This window comes from Bos indicus, chromosome 16 (genome assembly GCF_029378745.1).
Source record: "Bos indicus isolate NIAB-ARS_2022 breed Sahiwal x Tharparkar chromosome 16, NIAB-ARS_B.indTharparkar_mat_pri_1.0, whole genome shotgun sequence".
Taxonomy (NCBI): Eukaryota; Metazoa; Chordata; class Mammalia; order Artiodactyla; family Bovidae; genus Bos; species Bos indicus.
In genome coordinates this window covers 50,210,757-50,227,840 of record NC_091775.1, presented here as the reverse complement: position 1 = coordinate 50,227,840, position 17,084 = coordinate 50,210,757, and the positions used below count along the sequence as shown (strand labels likewise).

Here is a 17,084-nt window from a genome sequence, read left to right as displayed (position 1 = left end):
AGTCCTACTCCTGGCCTGATGTAAATCCAGGGAGACCCGCTTTCAGCTTCTAAAACAAACTGAGGGTCAAGGGTGTGAGACCTTTGCCATGGTTTCTACAAAGGTGCGGAGGCTTACAGCCAGAGGAAAAGGGACAGCCCCACCTCCCAATTAAAAAAAGATAAACTGATCCTTTAGTTCCTTTCAGTCTGCTGGGAACTTAAATGCCACTGCCTCTCCTGCTGCCTCTCCCTCTCCCGGAAGGAGCAGGGACAGGCACAAAGGGCAGCCCAGAAAAGCGTCTTCCCAGGATGCTGCTAGCTTCTCTAGAATCCTGCATTTCCGCCCCAACCCACTCCCCGGGGGGGCAAACCTGCGCCCACATGGGCGCCCTGGGACGTAGCCAGCAGGCGTTCCGCTGCTTGGCTGCTGTCACCAGGGCTCGTGACCTCTTGAGAACACAGTGGCCGAGCCGTGCAGCCAGGCCACCTGGTAGAGGCAGGGCTGGGATGGGCCAGTGGGGTCTGGAAGCCCTGGGATGGACAGGGGCCCCCAGCGCTCCCTGGAGGCAGGACCTGGGCGCTGCCCCATTTGGTGGAATTTCAACCCTGCCTGTGGGGGAGGGACCAGCTCTTTGTCAAACTGTTCTACCCTCTGCCGGAAGGGGGGCCGTTTTAAAGAGCCAAAGGTGTGGCAGACCCTCCCCCTCCCCCACTCCCTCCTTGAGCAGGCTTGGCTCCTGCGGGGACAGGAGCTTCAGGTCAGCAAGTGCTCCTTGCCACTTTTCTCTCCCATATACCCCACATACTGGCTGTACTCAAGGCTCTGATAAGGTCTGCACTTGGGCCACGGCACACACTTCAGGGCCATGAACTCGGTGCTGGCCAGCTGCTTCTGTGACTGCAGGCATGCAGGAAACTCAGCTGGCTTTTAACATAGAAATAGGAAGTAGAGCAGGAGGAGGGCATCCGATGGATGGCCCACTGTGGTGGAGGAGCCCTGTGCTAAGGTCAGGGCTCCCATGCCTCGGGGAAGTTTCTCTCTCCCCACCCTGCTCCCTGGACAGTGGGATCCCGCAATGATGTGTCTCGTCCTGGGTCCCTGTTCACGCTGGTCCCCACCAGACAGACTCTTTGGCACTTTCTGAGTTGTCCTGTCTTTTTTGTCCCTTGCTGAGTCCCTTCTGATCTTTTCTGGGACAGACCCTCAGGGCCTTGGGAGGGCACCCTGAGTGACAGTCTTCTCCTCACCAGACCTTAAATGAATAGGAGAAACCTTAAAAGCATGAAACTTCGGTTTCTGCCGGAAATGCGGGAGAATTCAGGATGGGTGAGCTGGCCTTCCTGTGGCTTGGAAAAGGAGGAACTGGAAATGATGCTGTCCACATGGTAGCTCTCAGGACTGTGGCCTTCGTGCCCACCTGGGGCAAGTGAGGGAGAGAGAGCTGGTAGGAACAACAGCAGACGCTTCCGTGCACGCTGGGTGCTGGGCACCCTTCTCAGCTTTTTAGTATATTAACTGCTTGACCCTCAGAAGCCATTGGTGAAAGGTGGGCATGGATGCAGACCCACACAGGTGTTCATCACTGTGTCAGTTACTCTACTCAGAGAAGCAGCAGAGGAAGCCCTGGAAAACAGAAATGGGGGGAGAGAGCCTGGGAGGCTTCGGGGAAGAGGTGAGGCTTGAGAGCTGGTACGGTAGAGGAGACAGTTGGCATTGGGGGTGAGTGGGAGTGGGAGACAGCACGAGCAGAGGCCCTGGGGCACCACCTGTAGGGTCACTAGGAGGCTGGAAACGGGCTCCCTCAGAGCTGTCGTCACCGCCCAGAGGTGCAGGTGTGTCGTTGCAGCTGAGACAGATGCTCCCTGAATCAGTGTTTGAGCTCCGTGTTTCCCAGTTCCCTCTGCTCAGCCTCCAGAGTTGTTTTAAATTTTACTGACAAGTTTTTCTGTTGCCGTGCTCACTAAAAAAATGTTTTACTCCAGAGATCAGTGCTTGTCGTCCCTGATTGTAAATCTGTGCTGGATCCCTGACCGTGTGGTCTGTTGGTGTCTGATCTTAGCATCCTGGAGCCTTGTTGAAGATGGTCATGGACACAGAGAGGCACGAGATTAGGAGGGGTGGAGACACAGGCTGTAAAAGGCAGTTTATTTTCCAGGGACACCCCCCAAAATCATTTGAGATGGTTTACAAATGCTAAATAGATAAACACGTGAAATGGGATACTTATAAACCTACAGAACACAGCTCACAGTGGAAGGATGGACCCAGTGGCGCCTTGGTTCTGGAGACGGCTGATTAGGATGGCGATTGGTGGGGGACAGAGGAGGACGCAGAGGGGGAAGCCTCCCTGCCCTCCCTGCGACGGAGCCCAGCCCCAGGGCAGGCAGAGGCACTTTGGGCACAGGGGGCCACTCCCACCAGGGTCTCCCAGGAGGGCTGCCCTGGGCTGAAGCTGCCTTTGGCCCCAAAGTGCGCCTAGCACTCAGGTACAATGGACATGTGTGATTTGGGGGGTCTACTTGTGAGTTCCAGGATCCGGTTCATTCAACCCAGAGCTTCTGAGCATCCAGTCTGGGGCTAATTTGTGCCGGGGAAAACCCGCAGCCAATCAGGAGGGACTGAAGGGAGGCCCCTGAGGCTGGGGGCTGGGTACAGGGGGGTGGGGTGGGGCAGGAGCTGGGACAGGATGCCACCCAGGGACAGTCCCCTTTGGACCTCTCCCCACTGCTTTTTGGGGAACCCCATCCTTTCCCTGGGACTCCCGAGGCCAAGCGGGGTGTCCATCCAGGGGGCGGGGCCGCCTCGGTCCCTGCTCTCCCTCCCCATCTAACCTCCTCCCTCTGCTGACTCGCCTGAAGTGGGACCCTTTGCCCCACCCCTGTGTGTGCTGAGCACGTGCATGAACACGCCTTCCCCGATGCGGGACCCAAGGTCCCACACAGAGCAAAAATGGGGCCACCCTAGATTCCTGCCGGAGAAACACTGACCTCAGGAGCAAGCCCGGCTGCCCTTTGGAGGCTGGGACATAAACCTAGGCGCTCTAAACCCAGAAGCCCTGCCCGTGTGGGTTTGCAGACCGTAGGCACCCAGAGGGCAGCTCTGGCCCATCTCCCCCGGCTCAGCGTCTTGCTCTAAGTAGACAGAGAGCCTCAGGAGAGCGTTTGTGGAGCAGACGGACAGGACCGTCTGGGAGGGGCTGCGTGGTCCTGGCGGGAGAGGCCCCTGGGGTGTTGTCCTGCTCAGCCAGAGGCATCGAGGGTTGGAGTGGGCTGGCTTGGCCAACCTCCTCTCAGTGCTCCCACCCCACCCGCCCGCCCACTGGGCATTGAGGCCACAGAGGCAGGCCGGGCGCTTCTTCAGATGCAGGAGTAGAGGCCACCCGCCGGCTCCCGACTCCCGCTCACGGCCCTCTTTGGGTCGGGCCCAGAGCCTTGCACGCGCATGTAGGTACTTGTGGACCGCCGCGGGCCGGGCGTGTCCCGATCAGCCCACTCTCTTGGGAGTTCTTATTGAAAGCAAAACAAACCAAAAAAGTCCTGGTTTTGCCCAAGTTCCTCGCTGCTGCCAAGTGGGTCTCGTCTCAGCTTCCGGGGAGTGGGGGAGGGGGGCCTCTGGTTCTGGAGAACCCCCGTCCCCCACAGGCTCTGGTGGGTGCACCACCCTGGACCTCGGGCACTACGCTGGCCTCCCCTCCCTCCCCCCAAGTCCAGGCTCCTGTTTAGCAGCTGGGTCTGGAGGGCGGGGGTCCCCAGCAAGGCTCCTGTCAGGAGGAAGGAAATTCGAAGTTTCCTGTGGGCAGGAAAGAAAGGGCCCTTCAGGGCGGAGGTGCCTCGCTTCTAATCTTCGGGTTCCCAGCTGTGCTCAAAGCCACAGGGAAAAGCCGCAGGGACAGCTGGCTCAAGGGTATGGGCATGGTGTCCCTAGGGAAGCACGAGGGAGGAAGGGTCAGCCCCAGTGTCCCCAGGGCCGCATCTGCCCCTGTGAGCCAGACCCAGCACAGGGCCACTGTCCTCGGGCTCCCGGGCGGGTGGGGGGGCTTCCCAGGACCCCAGACCACAGGAAGCCCCTGAACCTAGGTTGGAGCAAGAAGAGGACCTGCAGAGGGGGCAGGACCCTCTCTGGACTCGGTGGTCCCACATCTCATTAAGGTCTCCTGCACAGGGGCCAGCCTGCTGGAAGTCATCCCCCTCCCTGCTTTGTGGCTGCTGGGCGTGTAGATCCTATCGGCCCGGCTCCTTTTGGTTCAATGACTAATTCCCTGGCACCCGCCTCAGATCTGAAAAGAATGTGGACAAGTTAAAATCTGAACACGTTGTCGTGGGGCAGCCTCCCGCCTCTCCTGAACTGGGAGGCAAGGGCTGTTTGCCCCGCTGGCCTGGGCCATCTTCCTGTTGGGGATGGAGCAGGGGGGGACAGACCTGAGACCCCTGGTTTGGGCCACCTTGCTCAGGACATAGGATGCTTCTGCGGCCAAGATGAGGAAGGCTCCCTGCAGCCTTCAGTGGAGGCACAGGGAAGACCCTCCAGAGGGGCCATGCTCACCGCCTAGAAAAGAAAAACAATGAGAGCAGGCTGGGACTCCTCCCCCCAGGACCCACAGGGCTCTCAGCCTCCTGTGATGGGGGAGCAGGCGTACATCCCATGCTCATTCCTGGGCATCCAGATGGTGGGAGGGGCATCCTGCTGCCCCCCACTCCTCCATCCATCCCTCCAACTATCCATCGATCCATCCCTCTGCTCCTCCCCCATCCCTCCCTTCCTCTGCCCATCCATCCACACATCCATCCGCCCCTCCATCCATCTATCCCTCCCTCCCTCCATCTATCCACCCACCCATCCCTCCTTTCACCATTCGTCCCTCCATTCTTCCATCCATTCATCCACCTATCCCTTCATCCCTGTACCTGCTCACTCTCTTGTCCAGCAACCCTCTTTTTTGAGGGGAGGAACCCTCTTGAGTAACCACACCATAATGAGAAATGCACTACACCCCTAAAGGGCGTGCTGATAATTTAATAGTAATAATAGTAATAACAATAATTTCAGCTACAAGTCCCTCATAATTAATAGTAATAACAATAATTCCAGCTGTAAGTCCCTCATTGGCTACTGATTGAGGATCCTGTGCCTAATGTCCAGGAGAAACGGAATGCAAACCGCATATATAATGTTGCATTTTCTGGTAACCACATTAAAAATGGTGAAAAGAAACAATGGAAATAATTCAAGAATTTATTTCACTTATCCCAAACTATGCTCATTTCAGCATGCCATCGATATAAAACTGTGAACAAGATATTTTATCTTATTCTTTTCGTTGGCACTAAGTCCTTGGAGTCGGTTCTCTATGCTCACAGCACAGCTCAGTTCACACCGGCTGCATTTCCTGTGTCCATGTGGGGATACATTGATGCCCGTGGGACAAGGTCTGTCCTTGTGGGGTCTGAAGTCCAGTGGGGAGGCATAAACCAGGGGGGCACAGAGCAGAGCTCTCCTGGAGAAAGGGGGTGTGAGAGCACTTGGGATCCCCAGATGGGCCCTCGGGAGTGAGTGGCTGTCAATCCCCCCATCCCCAGAACAACCTGGGCTCAGGAGAGGCGAGGATCCGCAGGGTCCGTTGTTTTGTTTTCAATAGCTTTACTGAGTTACAATTTACTTACCACACAGCTCAGCTGTGTTCAGTTCAGTGTTTGCAGTATGCAGTTTGAAGTATGCCGTTCAGTGTTTTTTAAATATATTCACAAAACAGAATCATAGAGAACAGACTTAGAGTTCCCAAGTAGGTGGTAGGTAAAGGATGGAATGATTGAGAGTTTGGGGTTAGCAGATGCAAGCTATTACATATAGAATGGATAAACAATAAGGCCCTACTGTGTGGCTGCTGCTAAGTCGCGTCAGTCGTGTCTGACTCTGTGCTACCCCGTAGACAGCAGCCCACCAGGCTCCCCCGTCCCTGGGATTCTCCAGGCAAGAACACCGGAGTGGGTTGCCATTTCCTTCTCCAATGCATGAAAGTGAAAAGTGAAAGTGAAGTCGCTCAGTCCTGCCCGGCTTTTAGCAACCCCATGGACTGCAGCCTACCAGGCTCCTCCGTCCATGGGATTTTCCAGGCAAGAGTACTGGAGTGGGGTGCCATTGCCTTCTCCCTACTATATGGCACAGGGAACCATATTCAACATCCTGTGATAAACCAGAATGGAAAAAAATATGAAAAAGATGTATAGATGTGTATAACTGAGTCACTTTATTGTACAGCAGAAATTAACACATCAGGTATCAGCTATACTTCAGTTTAAAAATGCACAGATACGTGGACCCATCACCACAGTCCATTTTAGAACACTTCCATAGTCTCAGAAGGGAGCCTGCACCTGAGCCGTCCCCCTGCAGCACCCCCAGCCCTGGCCGCCCCCTGCCTGTGTCTCTCCCCCGGGTCTGCCGCGCCTGGACCGTCATGTCAATAGAGAGAAGACATCTGAGGTTTTGTGTCTGCACCTTTGCATGGTGTGTTTCTCCTCTGGGTTGTGGCATCAGTAGCTCATTTCTTTCTGACGGTGGAGGAATAATATTCCATCACACGTACTCTGCAGTTTGTTCATCCACTTGCAAGGTGGGCAGTGGGCACTGGGCCCCCTTCGTCTTACAGGTGAGGCACAGAGGGTAGGAAGGCTGTGGCGGGGGTAGTACAGCGCTGACCAGGGAAGGAAGCTCAACGGGACAGTGAAGTGGGGTCTGCCCTGCAGGGCTCCCTGTCCCACTGGTTTACAGGGAGTATGAATGGCCCTGGAGGTTCAAACAGAAAAGGGATCCGCTTAAGGGATCTGTCCAATGGCAGTTTCAGCCAGGGCATCATGCCTGTGCCCTGATGGCCTCACCCAGTCTGGCCGTTCCTGATGGGGAGGGTACAGGTGGGCCTGGAGGCTCTGCCTCACTGCCAGACGATCTGCACTGGGTGGCAGTCTGCCACTGGGGCTGGGGCACCCACTTCGGTGAGGCACAGTGGGCAGGAGGAGTGGGGAGCAGTGGCTTTGCTAAGAACCAGCCACCTGCCGTCCGTCACCAGTCACCTCCCGGCTCCATCATCACCAGGGCCAGCCGAAGTTCCTCCAGGCTGGGCAGACCTCAGGGGAAGAGTCACCTCTCCAGGCTGGGAGGGGCCCAGGGGAATGCGTGCCTGGGGAGGAGTACTGAGCAGGAGGGGACTCTGGGTCATGGAGCCCCAGCCTCCTGAAGTGCAGAGGGGTGCTGAGCATGGGTTGCCCCAGGGCGGAGTTTCTCCTGACCATCCATGGGAGGAACTTGCTCTTTTATTTTTCACTGTGGAGAAGAGGACAGAGCAGGAGGGCTCCTCTCCCGCTGTCTGGTCCTGCCCCCCTCCTCCCACTGTCCCGTCCTCCCCGCCACCTCTGGTCCTCCCCCCACCCCTAACCCTCACCCCACTAGGGGGACTCCAGGCTCTCTGCCCACCAGACGCAAGTCCCCCAGTTCACAGTCCCCAGGTTATCACCCGCTCTCCAGCCTCAGTCTCCTCATTTGCAAGTGGGGGCGGCAACGCCCACCCCAGGTGGTGAGAAGGAACAGCTCCGCGGAGCGCAGCTGGCACAGAGAAGGAGCAGTTTAGCATTCGAGGTTAGAGCCGGTCTGGTCCCTGTCGGCTACTGTGTCATCCTCTGAACCACCTCCTGCTTGAAGCCTCCCCCCCCTCAGCCCCCCGACCCCGCCATCGGGAGGGGGTCTTCCGTGCCAGCCCTCCTGGGGGGCTCTGCCCTGCCTTGCCCTCAAGGCACTGAATCATGGGTTGGCACCCCCTCCCTTTGCTGGGGTCTCCTTTAAGCTCCTGGCAGGGACTGATGGTCGGACCCCGCAGAGGGTGACCCAGGGGACACGCCCACACGGTGAGGCTGAGTTCCTGTTCCTTCTGTGTGTGGAGGGTGTGGAAGATGCTAGCAGAGGGGACTGTGGGGGTGGGGGCGGGGGCGGGGGTGCGGCATTCAGATGCTGATGGATGGAGGCAGCCTGTAGGGGCCCTTCGAAAGTGACTCTTGGCTCAGCCACCATCCAGCCCCCAACCCTACAGGGCTGGATCCCCAGAGCCTCTTGGGCAGCCCCTGCATTGGACGGAGCCTGGTGTGTGCCCCCTGCACCCTGGGGCACCCTCTTTCTGCCTGGTTCCCTGGGGCAAGGTCTCCCCACTTTGAACTGAAGGGGGCGGGGGGTTGGGGTGGCAAGAAATGAGGATGCTGAGCCAGGTGCTGCCCCCAGAGAGTGCAGCCAGGGCATCAGCCCTGGGAGCTGCCCCCACAGGCAGCTCCCTCCAGGTGCGCTCAGCAGAGCCCCAGGAGCCCTGGCACCCGGGAGGCTGATGGAGAGAGGAGGGCGAGGTGAATATGTCAGTTTATCCCAACACAAGTAGTGACCTGTCGGGGTGGGGGGGTACCGAGGAAATATTTGGGATGACTGAGCCGCTGGCCCTTTAAGGCTCCTGTAACAGGACACCTCCCCGGACGGGATGGCTTCCACTCTCCAGCCTGACTGTGTGTCTCCCCCTCCCTCCTCCCCTTCCCGCCAGTCCCAGTTCAATTTGCTGAGCAGCACCATGGACCAGATGAGCAGCCGCGCGGCCTCGGCCAGCCCCTACACCCCAGAGCACGCCGCCAGCGTGCCCACCCACTCGCCCTACGCGCAGCCCAGCTCCACCTTCGACACCATGTCACCCGCGCCCGTCATCCCCTCCAACACTGACTACCCTGGCCCCCACCACTTCGAGGTGACCTTCCAGCAGTCGAGCACAGCCAAGTCGGCCACCTGGACGGTGAGTGGTGCCCAGGGCAGGGAGGGGGTGACCACATACACCCGTGTCCGCTCAGGGTTCCCACCTGGCCAGGAGGAGCATCAGGCAGGAGGCGGGTCTCAGGGCTGGGCAGTCTGGGCGTGCCCAGCCCTCGGACGCGTGGCCAGAGTGGGCCAGCCTCCCACAGAGCCGCCCACAGCACCCCAGAGGGGATGGACATGTCCCTCATCCCCCGTGAGGACAGAGGCAGACTGTTTTCATCAAGACTGCCTGGCCAGCATCCCTGAGCTTGGGTGGGGGCTCTGGTTTGAATTCTGTCCTGGGTGGACAGGAGGCTCCCACCTCAGACACCTGAAGCCATCTGAGCTCGGTCCCTGGGTCCACAGAGGCCACCTCCTCCAGGCAGTGCAAGGCTGGCGAGAAGCCTCTGTCGTAGGCATGTTTAGGCGTTGCCCACTCTGTCTCTGGGTTGTCATCTCCAAGTGTGGGTGTGAGACAGGAGGTCGAGATGGAGCCCCAAGGCTGCGGACCCCAGGCCCTGCCACAGCGCCCTTGGGCACATCTGCATGTTCCTACCCACCACCATCAAGATTTTGCCAACTTTGAGAACATCCCACACACCCATGGTTGCTGCTTCCCAGAATTGCTATTGTGAATTGCTATTGCCGTAAGCTCTTTGAATTTATGTTAACCCTTGAAACTGCCTACAATCCAGAAGGTAGAATCTGTTACTGACCCATTTATAGTCCAGGACTGGCCTTCCCAGGTGGCGCTAGTGGTAAAGAACCCACCTGTCAGTGCAGGAAACCCGAGATGTAAGTTCGATCCCTGGGTTGAGAAGATCCCATGGAGGAGGGCATGGCAACCCACTCCAGTATTCTTGCCTGGAGAATCCCATGGACAGAGAAGCCTGGTGGGCTACAGTCCACAGGGTGGCAAAGAGTCAAACTCGACTGAAGCGAATTAGCATGCATGCAGGATAGTCTAGACCGCCTTCTCAGAGTTATGCAGAGGCCGGCGGGGTGGGGTGGGGTGGTGGTGCTGACGTGGGAACCGCACTGTCCCTACTGTTGGCTGAGAGAGAAACAGGCTGCCTGATGTCCCCGCTGGGCACAGTAAAGGCTATAGAGACTCCGAGACCCCTGGATACACTAGCAGCTCACCTCTGAGCATTGGGTACACAGGGCATGGGGCAGGAAAGGGCACCCCAAGGACCTGCCAGTCTCCTGCCTGCCCCCAGGAAGGGAAAGTGAGCCTGGCCATGGGGCCACATCACCTTCTCCAGGAACAGCATCTCCGTGCTCACTCATAGCTCCTGGCAAAGGACCCTGGAGCAGAGGAGGCTGGGCTGTGTCCGGGGGCTGGTTCTGGCCCCCATGGGAGTGCTGAGAAGGTGACACTAAGGTTCTGCCACTTTAAGAACTGGTTCCCACTGTCCCCAGTGCCCACTGGCCAGACTGTGGTTTTCCCACACTCTGGGGAACCAGAGATGGGGCGGAGCAAAAGGCAGCCTGGGCAGCCCCCTACAGCTATTTCTGAGTTCTTGCTTGAGCAGTGGGCTCCCCCAGATGCTGACCGATTGCTGAGTCAAGGCTCAGACTGACTCCAGGGCTTGCAGTGGCCAAGGGAGCACCTGGTCCTGTTGGTGCCCAGATGGCCTCATCTGCAAATGTTCATTCCTTTGCTCTATTGGTGAAGGAGATAAGGCTTAAATGGGATGGTGCCTGTGCTGCATGGGGCTTAGTGCTGGCATGTCTTTATTATTTCCTTAGATGATGGGGGTGCCACGGAGCCTGGTCCTCCTGGACAAAGTTGTTTACCCAAAGCTGCACCTGCCAGGGATTCTTTATGGCCTGTGGGGTCCTGCTCCCCACACCCCTGCTGTGAGGTCTGGCCCTCGAGACATCACTGCACTTGCACACCTCAAGCAACAGGAGGCCCACTACCGCTCTTATTCCAAGTTCCCACTTGCTTCTTAAGCCCTTTCTCTCTCTTCTAAGCAGAAGGATCCCGGTCCCTTCTTCACTGACATTCTGTCATCAGGGCCCAAGTTGCTGGTTCTTAGGAGTCCTGGTGGGCAGCTTGTGGGGGTCCTGGCTCCCTTCCTTTCCACTGTTTGAGGATGCTGGTGGAATTTCTGTCGCATCTTGGGGGCTTGGAGCACCTGGAATGGTCTGAGCTGGTCCTCGGGGAGGGATGGGAGCTGCCCCTTGGTGCCTGGTTGCCTCTACCGTCCCCTGCCAGGCGTGTGACCTTAGGGCTGGAGGGGCTCATGCCTTGGCCACAGTTGTGCTGGCCCTAAGTGGTCGCATGGGTGGTCTGTCCAGGGCGCAGAGGAAGCCTCGCTTGCCCCAGTGGCTCTGCCTCCAATCTCCAGCCCTTCTCACCCCCCAGAGCCCAAGCAGTGGATACCTCCCTCCCTCCCTTCCTCCCCACACCTCCCACTCTCCACCATGGCTCATGGAGCTGAGTGAAGGAAGACGGTGCTCACAGATCCCCTTCTCTGGCCCTTCTCCATGCCAGGGTAGAGATGGGACAAACATTGATAATGAGATTTTTGGCACCTCGGTTCTGGGAGCGGACCCCGTCCCCACAGGCTCTCCTCCTTGCCCAGAGAGGGGGCAGATGGGCAGCCAGCTCCTGGTGAGGACGGAGACCACTGGGCATCCTCCCTGCTCACGGCTGCGGGGCCCTGGCTGTGCAGGCACTGCCCAGACTTGCTGCTCGGGCTTGCGATCCTGGCTTCCGCTGTGCCGCCCGCTGCCCCCTACGCCAGCCTGCTGGTAACTGATAGATAATTCATATTTTTCTCAAGTGCAATTCCAGATTGACTGCTGCCTTCACTCCTCTCCCTGCTCAGGAAAAACACCCTCACCAGTCCCCACACGGCTGCAGCTGTTAATGGGGTCTTTGGCTTCTGTTTGGCCGATGCCCCCTGCGAGTCCCACAGCCCTGGATGGATCTGCTCTGACCTGTGTGCCTTAGACTTCAGGTCTCATACCCACACTGAGGGCTCAGAAGGGCCTGGAGCCCTCAGCTCATAGGATATGTGCACATATGCGTGCATGAAACACTCAGATATGCATGCACAAACACGAACACGTGTGCAGACACGCTCACATAGCACACATATGCAGACATGCACAGATGTGTGAACACACACGCAGACATGCACAGACATGTGAACACATGCAGACACGCACAGGCGTGTGAACACATGCAGACACGCACACATAACACACACATGCACACCACAGCACATGTGTGCACATGGCGTGCATGTAGATGCTGTCTGCACATGGGAGCACCTGTGCAGACATGCATACATGTTCTTAAACACGCACACGCATGCCGGTGCCTCCTGGTTGCTGCCCAGGGTTCTGACAGCCCCTCCCCTCCTCCAGGAACCGGGAGCAGTGGGTGGCAGGTAACTGAGCAGCCAGAGGAGGGGCCTGGGCTCTTCCTGAGACTGTGAACAAGGGGCAGGGCCCAGGCCAGGTGGGCGTGTGGCTGGCCAGGGCACTATCACAGGAGGTTCTGTAACCCCTGCCAGTGTTCGCTGCCTGTGAGCATCCCGGCTGGGGCTTGTCCATTTTGGGGGCCTTCTGCGCTTTGGAGAGAGACAGGCATCATGAGAGCTCACGGGTGTGAGTGAGGCTGGCACCCTTGGGCACTGATGCTCTTTGGGCTGGTAGATGGGTGGATCCAGGCTGCGGATGGAGGTGCCAGGTTCCCGGGTCCCTGTTCCACATACTCCCCAGGACATGGCGGTTCACCCTCTGTTGACCTCCGGATGGCCACTCCCACCCCGGGAGCCCCCCTACATTGTCAGTGTGGGGACAGCTGGTGACAAGAGTCCCAGGGAGCACAGAGCAGCAGCAGCCCCTGTGAGGGCGTCTGGATGCTATAGAGCCCAGCCCGGCCTCCCCATCTGCTTCCAGGCTGAACCTGGGAGCCAGGGAAGGGCTGTCCTTGGTGTTCTGGAGGTTTGAGAAGGGGCTTCCGAGGGCAGAAGGGCGACTTACTGTGGTCAGAGCGCTGGCCCTGTTGGGCATCTGTGGTCACCTTGGGCAGACTGGGTGGCACTGCTGACGGCCCACAGGGCAGGCTGCCGTGAGGAGAGATGGTGTGGGTACGCGGGAGTGTGAGGGCACAGCTGGCCCCTGGGGGACCTATGGACAGCCCGCCAGCCTGGACAAAGCCCCTCAGTGACCTCCAGCTTCCCTCAGACTCAGTGGGGAATGTGTCCATTTGCCTGTCTTGGGGGTTAGCTGGCCCACGAAGGCCAAGTGATGCCCCTCCTAGAAGCACACGGTGGGGGGCCAGGAAACACAAAGGCACTTCATGGGATTCCTGGGTAGAACGGGGCTGAGTCAACACTAATGGATTTGGGAGAAAACTTTCCAGCCCCTCGGAGGTTTGCAAGCAGGAAAATAATAGTGGAGGTGTCCCAACATGATCGCGGTATCAATTGCGTTATCCTAAAAGTTTATGGAATGCATAAGTGGAATTAATACCTTTTACTGGCACCAGGAGCAATTATACGTATTTGAAACTGAAGGAAGAGTCCTAACACTGTGGAGATGAAACGCGGGTTATTTAGGGGAATCGGATGCACCACACTCAGGGAGGGTCTTCAGCAAACCTCACCCTGTGTCGAGCTTGGGGTCAGGGCTTCTTGTGGCTGGACTTGGGGCATCAGTGCCTGGCTCGCAGCCCGAGGTAGGGGTCACCTCTTCTCCTTCTGTCCCCTCAAGCAGCCAGGGAGCCCTGCGCCTGGAGGTCACAGAGCTCAGCTTGGGGACTCCTGAGAGGAGCCCTGAGTCCCTGCTGCTGAGGGGTGCTCCCAGGGCAGCTGCCACCTCCCACCCCAAGGTTCTTGTAGAGGAACCCCTAGGTTTGGGGGTCCATCTCGGAAGTGTGGGGCTGTGGAAGGGACACAATGCGATCCATGTCATTTCTCATCTCCTGGGACTTTTTCTGAGTTGGACACAGCTCTGTGAATTTTGGGGTGACCGGTTTGTGGATCAACAGTGCCCCTGCAGGGTCCCCCTGTGGGCAGGCCCCACCAGGAGCACCCTGGTACATGCTGTAGGCTCTCAGGGTCTCCCCACTTTACTGATAAGGCTTAGGTGGCCAGGTCCCTGCTCAAGGTCACCCATCAGCACAGGGAGAGAGGCGTTGGAACCCCAGCAGCCTGACCCCTGGCTTTCATTACTTAGCTTGTAGGCACAGCCTGTGTACCTCTGTGGGGCACATCTAAGGACTAGCCTTCTCCCAGCTCCGAGGGCTGGGTCTGCAGACACCCCCAGGACCCAGGGGACCAGTGGTAAGGGGAGCTGACCCCTCAGAGGTACAGGGCCTGCCAATGGCTACGGCAGGAAGCACCCAGGCCCCTAGCAAGCCTGTGATCACTGTCAGCGCATGAGTGACAGCTGCCCCTGGGCGGGTGGAGTCTGCCTGACCACTTTCTCTGTCTGCTTCTTATTGACCAATGAAAACTCCTCAGGAGCATTCTATAAGATCGGGTCTGACCAGGCTCAAAAGTAAAAGTAGCCACAGGCCAGGAGAGCCTGGGGGTCAGGGGAGCTGGGCAGGGGACCCGCCCCTCTTCCTCTCTTGCCACACCTCAGCCAGGCCCGCCATCCTCAGCTCACTCTCAGGCTCCCTTAGCCCCCTTTCTGGGTGGGAAAGTGAGGCCAGAAGGGGAGACCCCACCTCGGTTTCTCCTAAAACCGCTGCTGCAGCAGCAGGGGGCTGAGTGCCCTGGACCTTGGCCATGGGGAACTCGGGATGAAGGTCACAGCTGAGCAGTGAGTGGGGGCTTTGTGTCCAAGCCAAGTGAGTCCTTGTGGTTGGTTGTCAGGGAAATCTGCTTTGGGGTTTTCTCAGATCCCGAACTTGGAAACCAAGCTCAAGTTCATGGATCCCTCAGAATTTCTAGGGCAGGAAAGCCCCTGTGAAAGGTACACAGGGTTGGGTGAAGTAGATGATCAGAGGCTGTTGGGAAAACCACTCAGTGGCCTGGAGGCAGAGTCCTCAGGATCACAGACCTACCAGGGCTAGGCCCCCTTCCTCTGTGGGGTCCTGGTGTTGGGGAGGGGAGCAGCCAGAGCCTCTAGTGCCCAGGGAGGATGAGCCCAGGTGGTGCTATGTAGTGGGAGCGCCTCATGCTGCGCTGCACGGGACCGGATGTTCAGAAGTCAGTACTCCCTGCCTCGGACCCTTCACTGGCCAGTTACAAATTCCAGCGAAAACTTCGATTGCAGCCATCTGTACTAAAAGCTGAGAAATGGCTACCCACCGTGTCCAGGGCATGCAGGTCCCGGGGCTTCTCTCCTGCTGGCCGGGAGTGGGGTTTGTTTAGTGAAGAAATGCTCTCACTGCTTCCTGACTGGAGGGCGTGGCTTTAACTGTGGTTCCCAACTGGGGGCTTACCTGTGGCAGCCATGGCAGGAAGGTCAGAGGCAGGAGAGTGCTTCCTTAGGGCTCCTGCTGGGACCGACGTGACAGCCCTCCAGGAGGCCACCTTGAGCGTCTGCCACTGCCGTGGCCACTGCCCAGCCTCCCCTCCCTGAGTCCCCTCAGCCTCCTGCAGCTGGTTCAGCTCTGGCCCTGATGCCCCCAGGCCATCCAGAAGCTGCAGGGAGCTGGGGGAAGGACTGCCTGCACTGCACAGCCCAGTATCCAGAATGGCATGCCCACAGGCAGAGGCTCTGGGACTGTCCTGTGAGTGGAAGCTGGCCACTGACCCTTGCCTTCACCATGCCGACAAGGCCACGACAACTCAAAAAGGCACAAGGGGGTAGGGTGAGCATAGTGGGGGCCTCTTCCCCCGGCCGTCCCGGGGGCCCTCCCAGCACTGGATCAGAGCTGGGCTGGTAGGCAGCCTCCCCACGCTGCCTCATGTCGGGCAGTTCCGAGGCCTGGCCATGGCCCTGCTAGCCGGGTTCTGGCCAGAGCGCTGTCTCCATGAGGCCAGCCTGCGGGGATACCCACTGCAGGCAGGGACACTGGACTTCAAAGGAGGCCAGCACAGACAGGCTTGCAAAGTCAGAAGCCAAGTTTGTGGGCAGAGGAACTGAGTTTGGACCCGGCAGAACCAAAGTTTGGTGCTTTGGATGGTGACGCTGTTTGTGCCCTGGGAGTAGGGGGTGGGGGCACGTCCTTCTCCTCCTCAGGGTTCACTGGGGCCACGGGCACGGCCGGCCTCTGGGCAGCTTCCTCTTCCTGGAGGGACCAGAGTGACCGAGGAGACAACAGGACCCCCTGTGTGCCAGGACCCCCCAAGCACTGTTCACAGGGGAGCTGGTGACTCGACAAGGCCCTTCAGGGTCAGAACTGAGGCTCATCACACAGCATCTCAACAGAAAAGTGGGGGCTGGAGCATCCAGGCCAGCTGCCTCCCCCCAGCTAGCTGTTCCCCAGCAATCCCCACCTGGAGACCCCTCACTGCACCAGGAGGCTGTCTTATGCTCCTTCTGCAGTCGAGGGAGATGCCCCCCCTCCCCAGCAGGACAGGGCAGGTCAGGCTCCCGCCTGTTGGTTCCCTTGTCCTGAGAGGCTGGAGCTCAGCCCAGCTGGAATGAAGGGTGTCACAGCTGGCCCTGTGTCCTTGTCCACCTGCCTCTTTGAGCTACGTGGTCTTCACGGCCCCAAGTCAAGCCCAGTGGTGACAAGGGCTCTGGAGATGGAGCTCAAGGGCCCAAGGCGGCGCCACCCCAGCTTTTGGAAGCAGAGCTCTGTGTTGCTAAAACAGGGTGAGAGGGTGACCTCGAGGCGGGGGTTGTGTGCGAGTGGACCCAGCACAGAGAAGGTGTCAGTAAACGGTGGCCATGCAGGTGGCCCCGGGAGCCCCGTTGAGAGTGCGGGGCAACGGCGCCCACTCACGGGCCTCCTGGCCTCGACACCAGCGGACATGGCCTCCCCAGACCCACGTGGTCTGTCCCCTCCGTCTGGCCAGGCTTTGGGTGAGCCCTCGGCTCCTGCCCTGCTGGCCACCCTGCACAGCAGGCCCAGTGCCCACTGGAGCCTCTCTCTTGGGTCAGCTCAGTGCACTCCTGCTGTCCACCTTGCCCCTGATCTTAGCCCAGGACAGAAGCCACTTCCCCTGGCAGCCCACAGCCTTGAGTGGGACGAGGAGTGCTGGTTTAGGGGTGCAGCTGAAGGGGGCACACTCACTGAGGCTGTCAGGGGCCTGCAGCCTCTCTCTCTCTCCGGGGGACAGCTTCTAGAACACAGCCTCCAGGGCCTCCCCAAGATGGTAGTCAGGGTCTCTCAGCACCAGCACAGCCTGTTTCCACCTCCCGGT

The 17,084-nt window shown here is 58.8% G+C and overlaps 1 protein-coding gene across 7 annotated transcripts in view; it reads left to right on the top strand.

The window, feature by feature from the left end:
- TP73 (tumor protein p73) overlaps positions 1-17,084 on the top strand; it is a 74,809-nt gene that overhangs the window by 45,032 nt on the left and 12,693 nt on the right. For 6 of the 7 annotated variants that reach the window (XM_070768334.1, XM_070768333.1, XM_070768332.1 and 3 more), the window contains one exon: positions 8,552-8,794. The exons of the other annotated variant lie outside the window; for it this stretch is intronic. In XM_070768334.1, the coding sequence (XP_070624435.1) occupies positions 8,552-8,794 (243 nt within the window). The remainder of the gene's footprint in view (positions 1-8,551; positions 8,795-17,084) is intronic. 7 annotated transcript variants of the gene reach the window in all.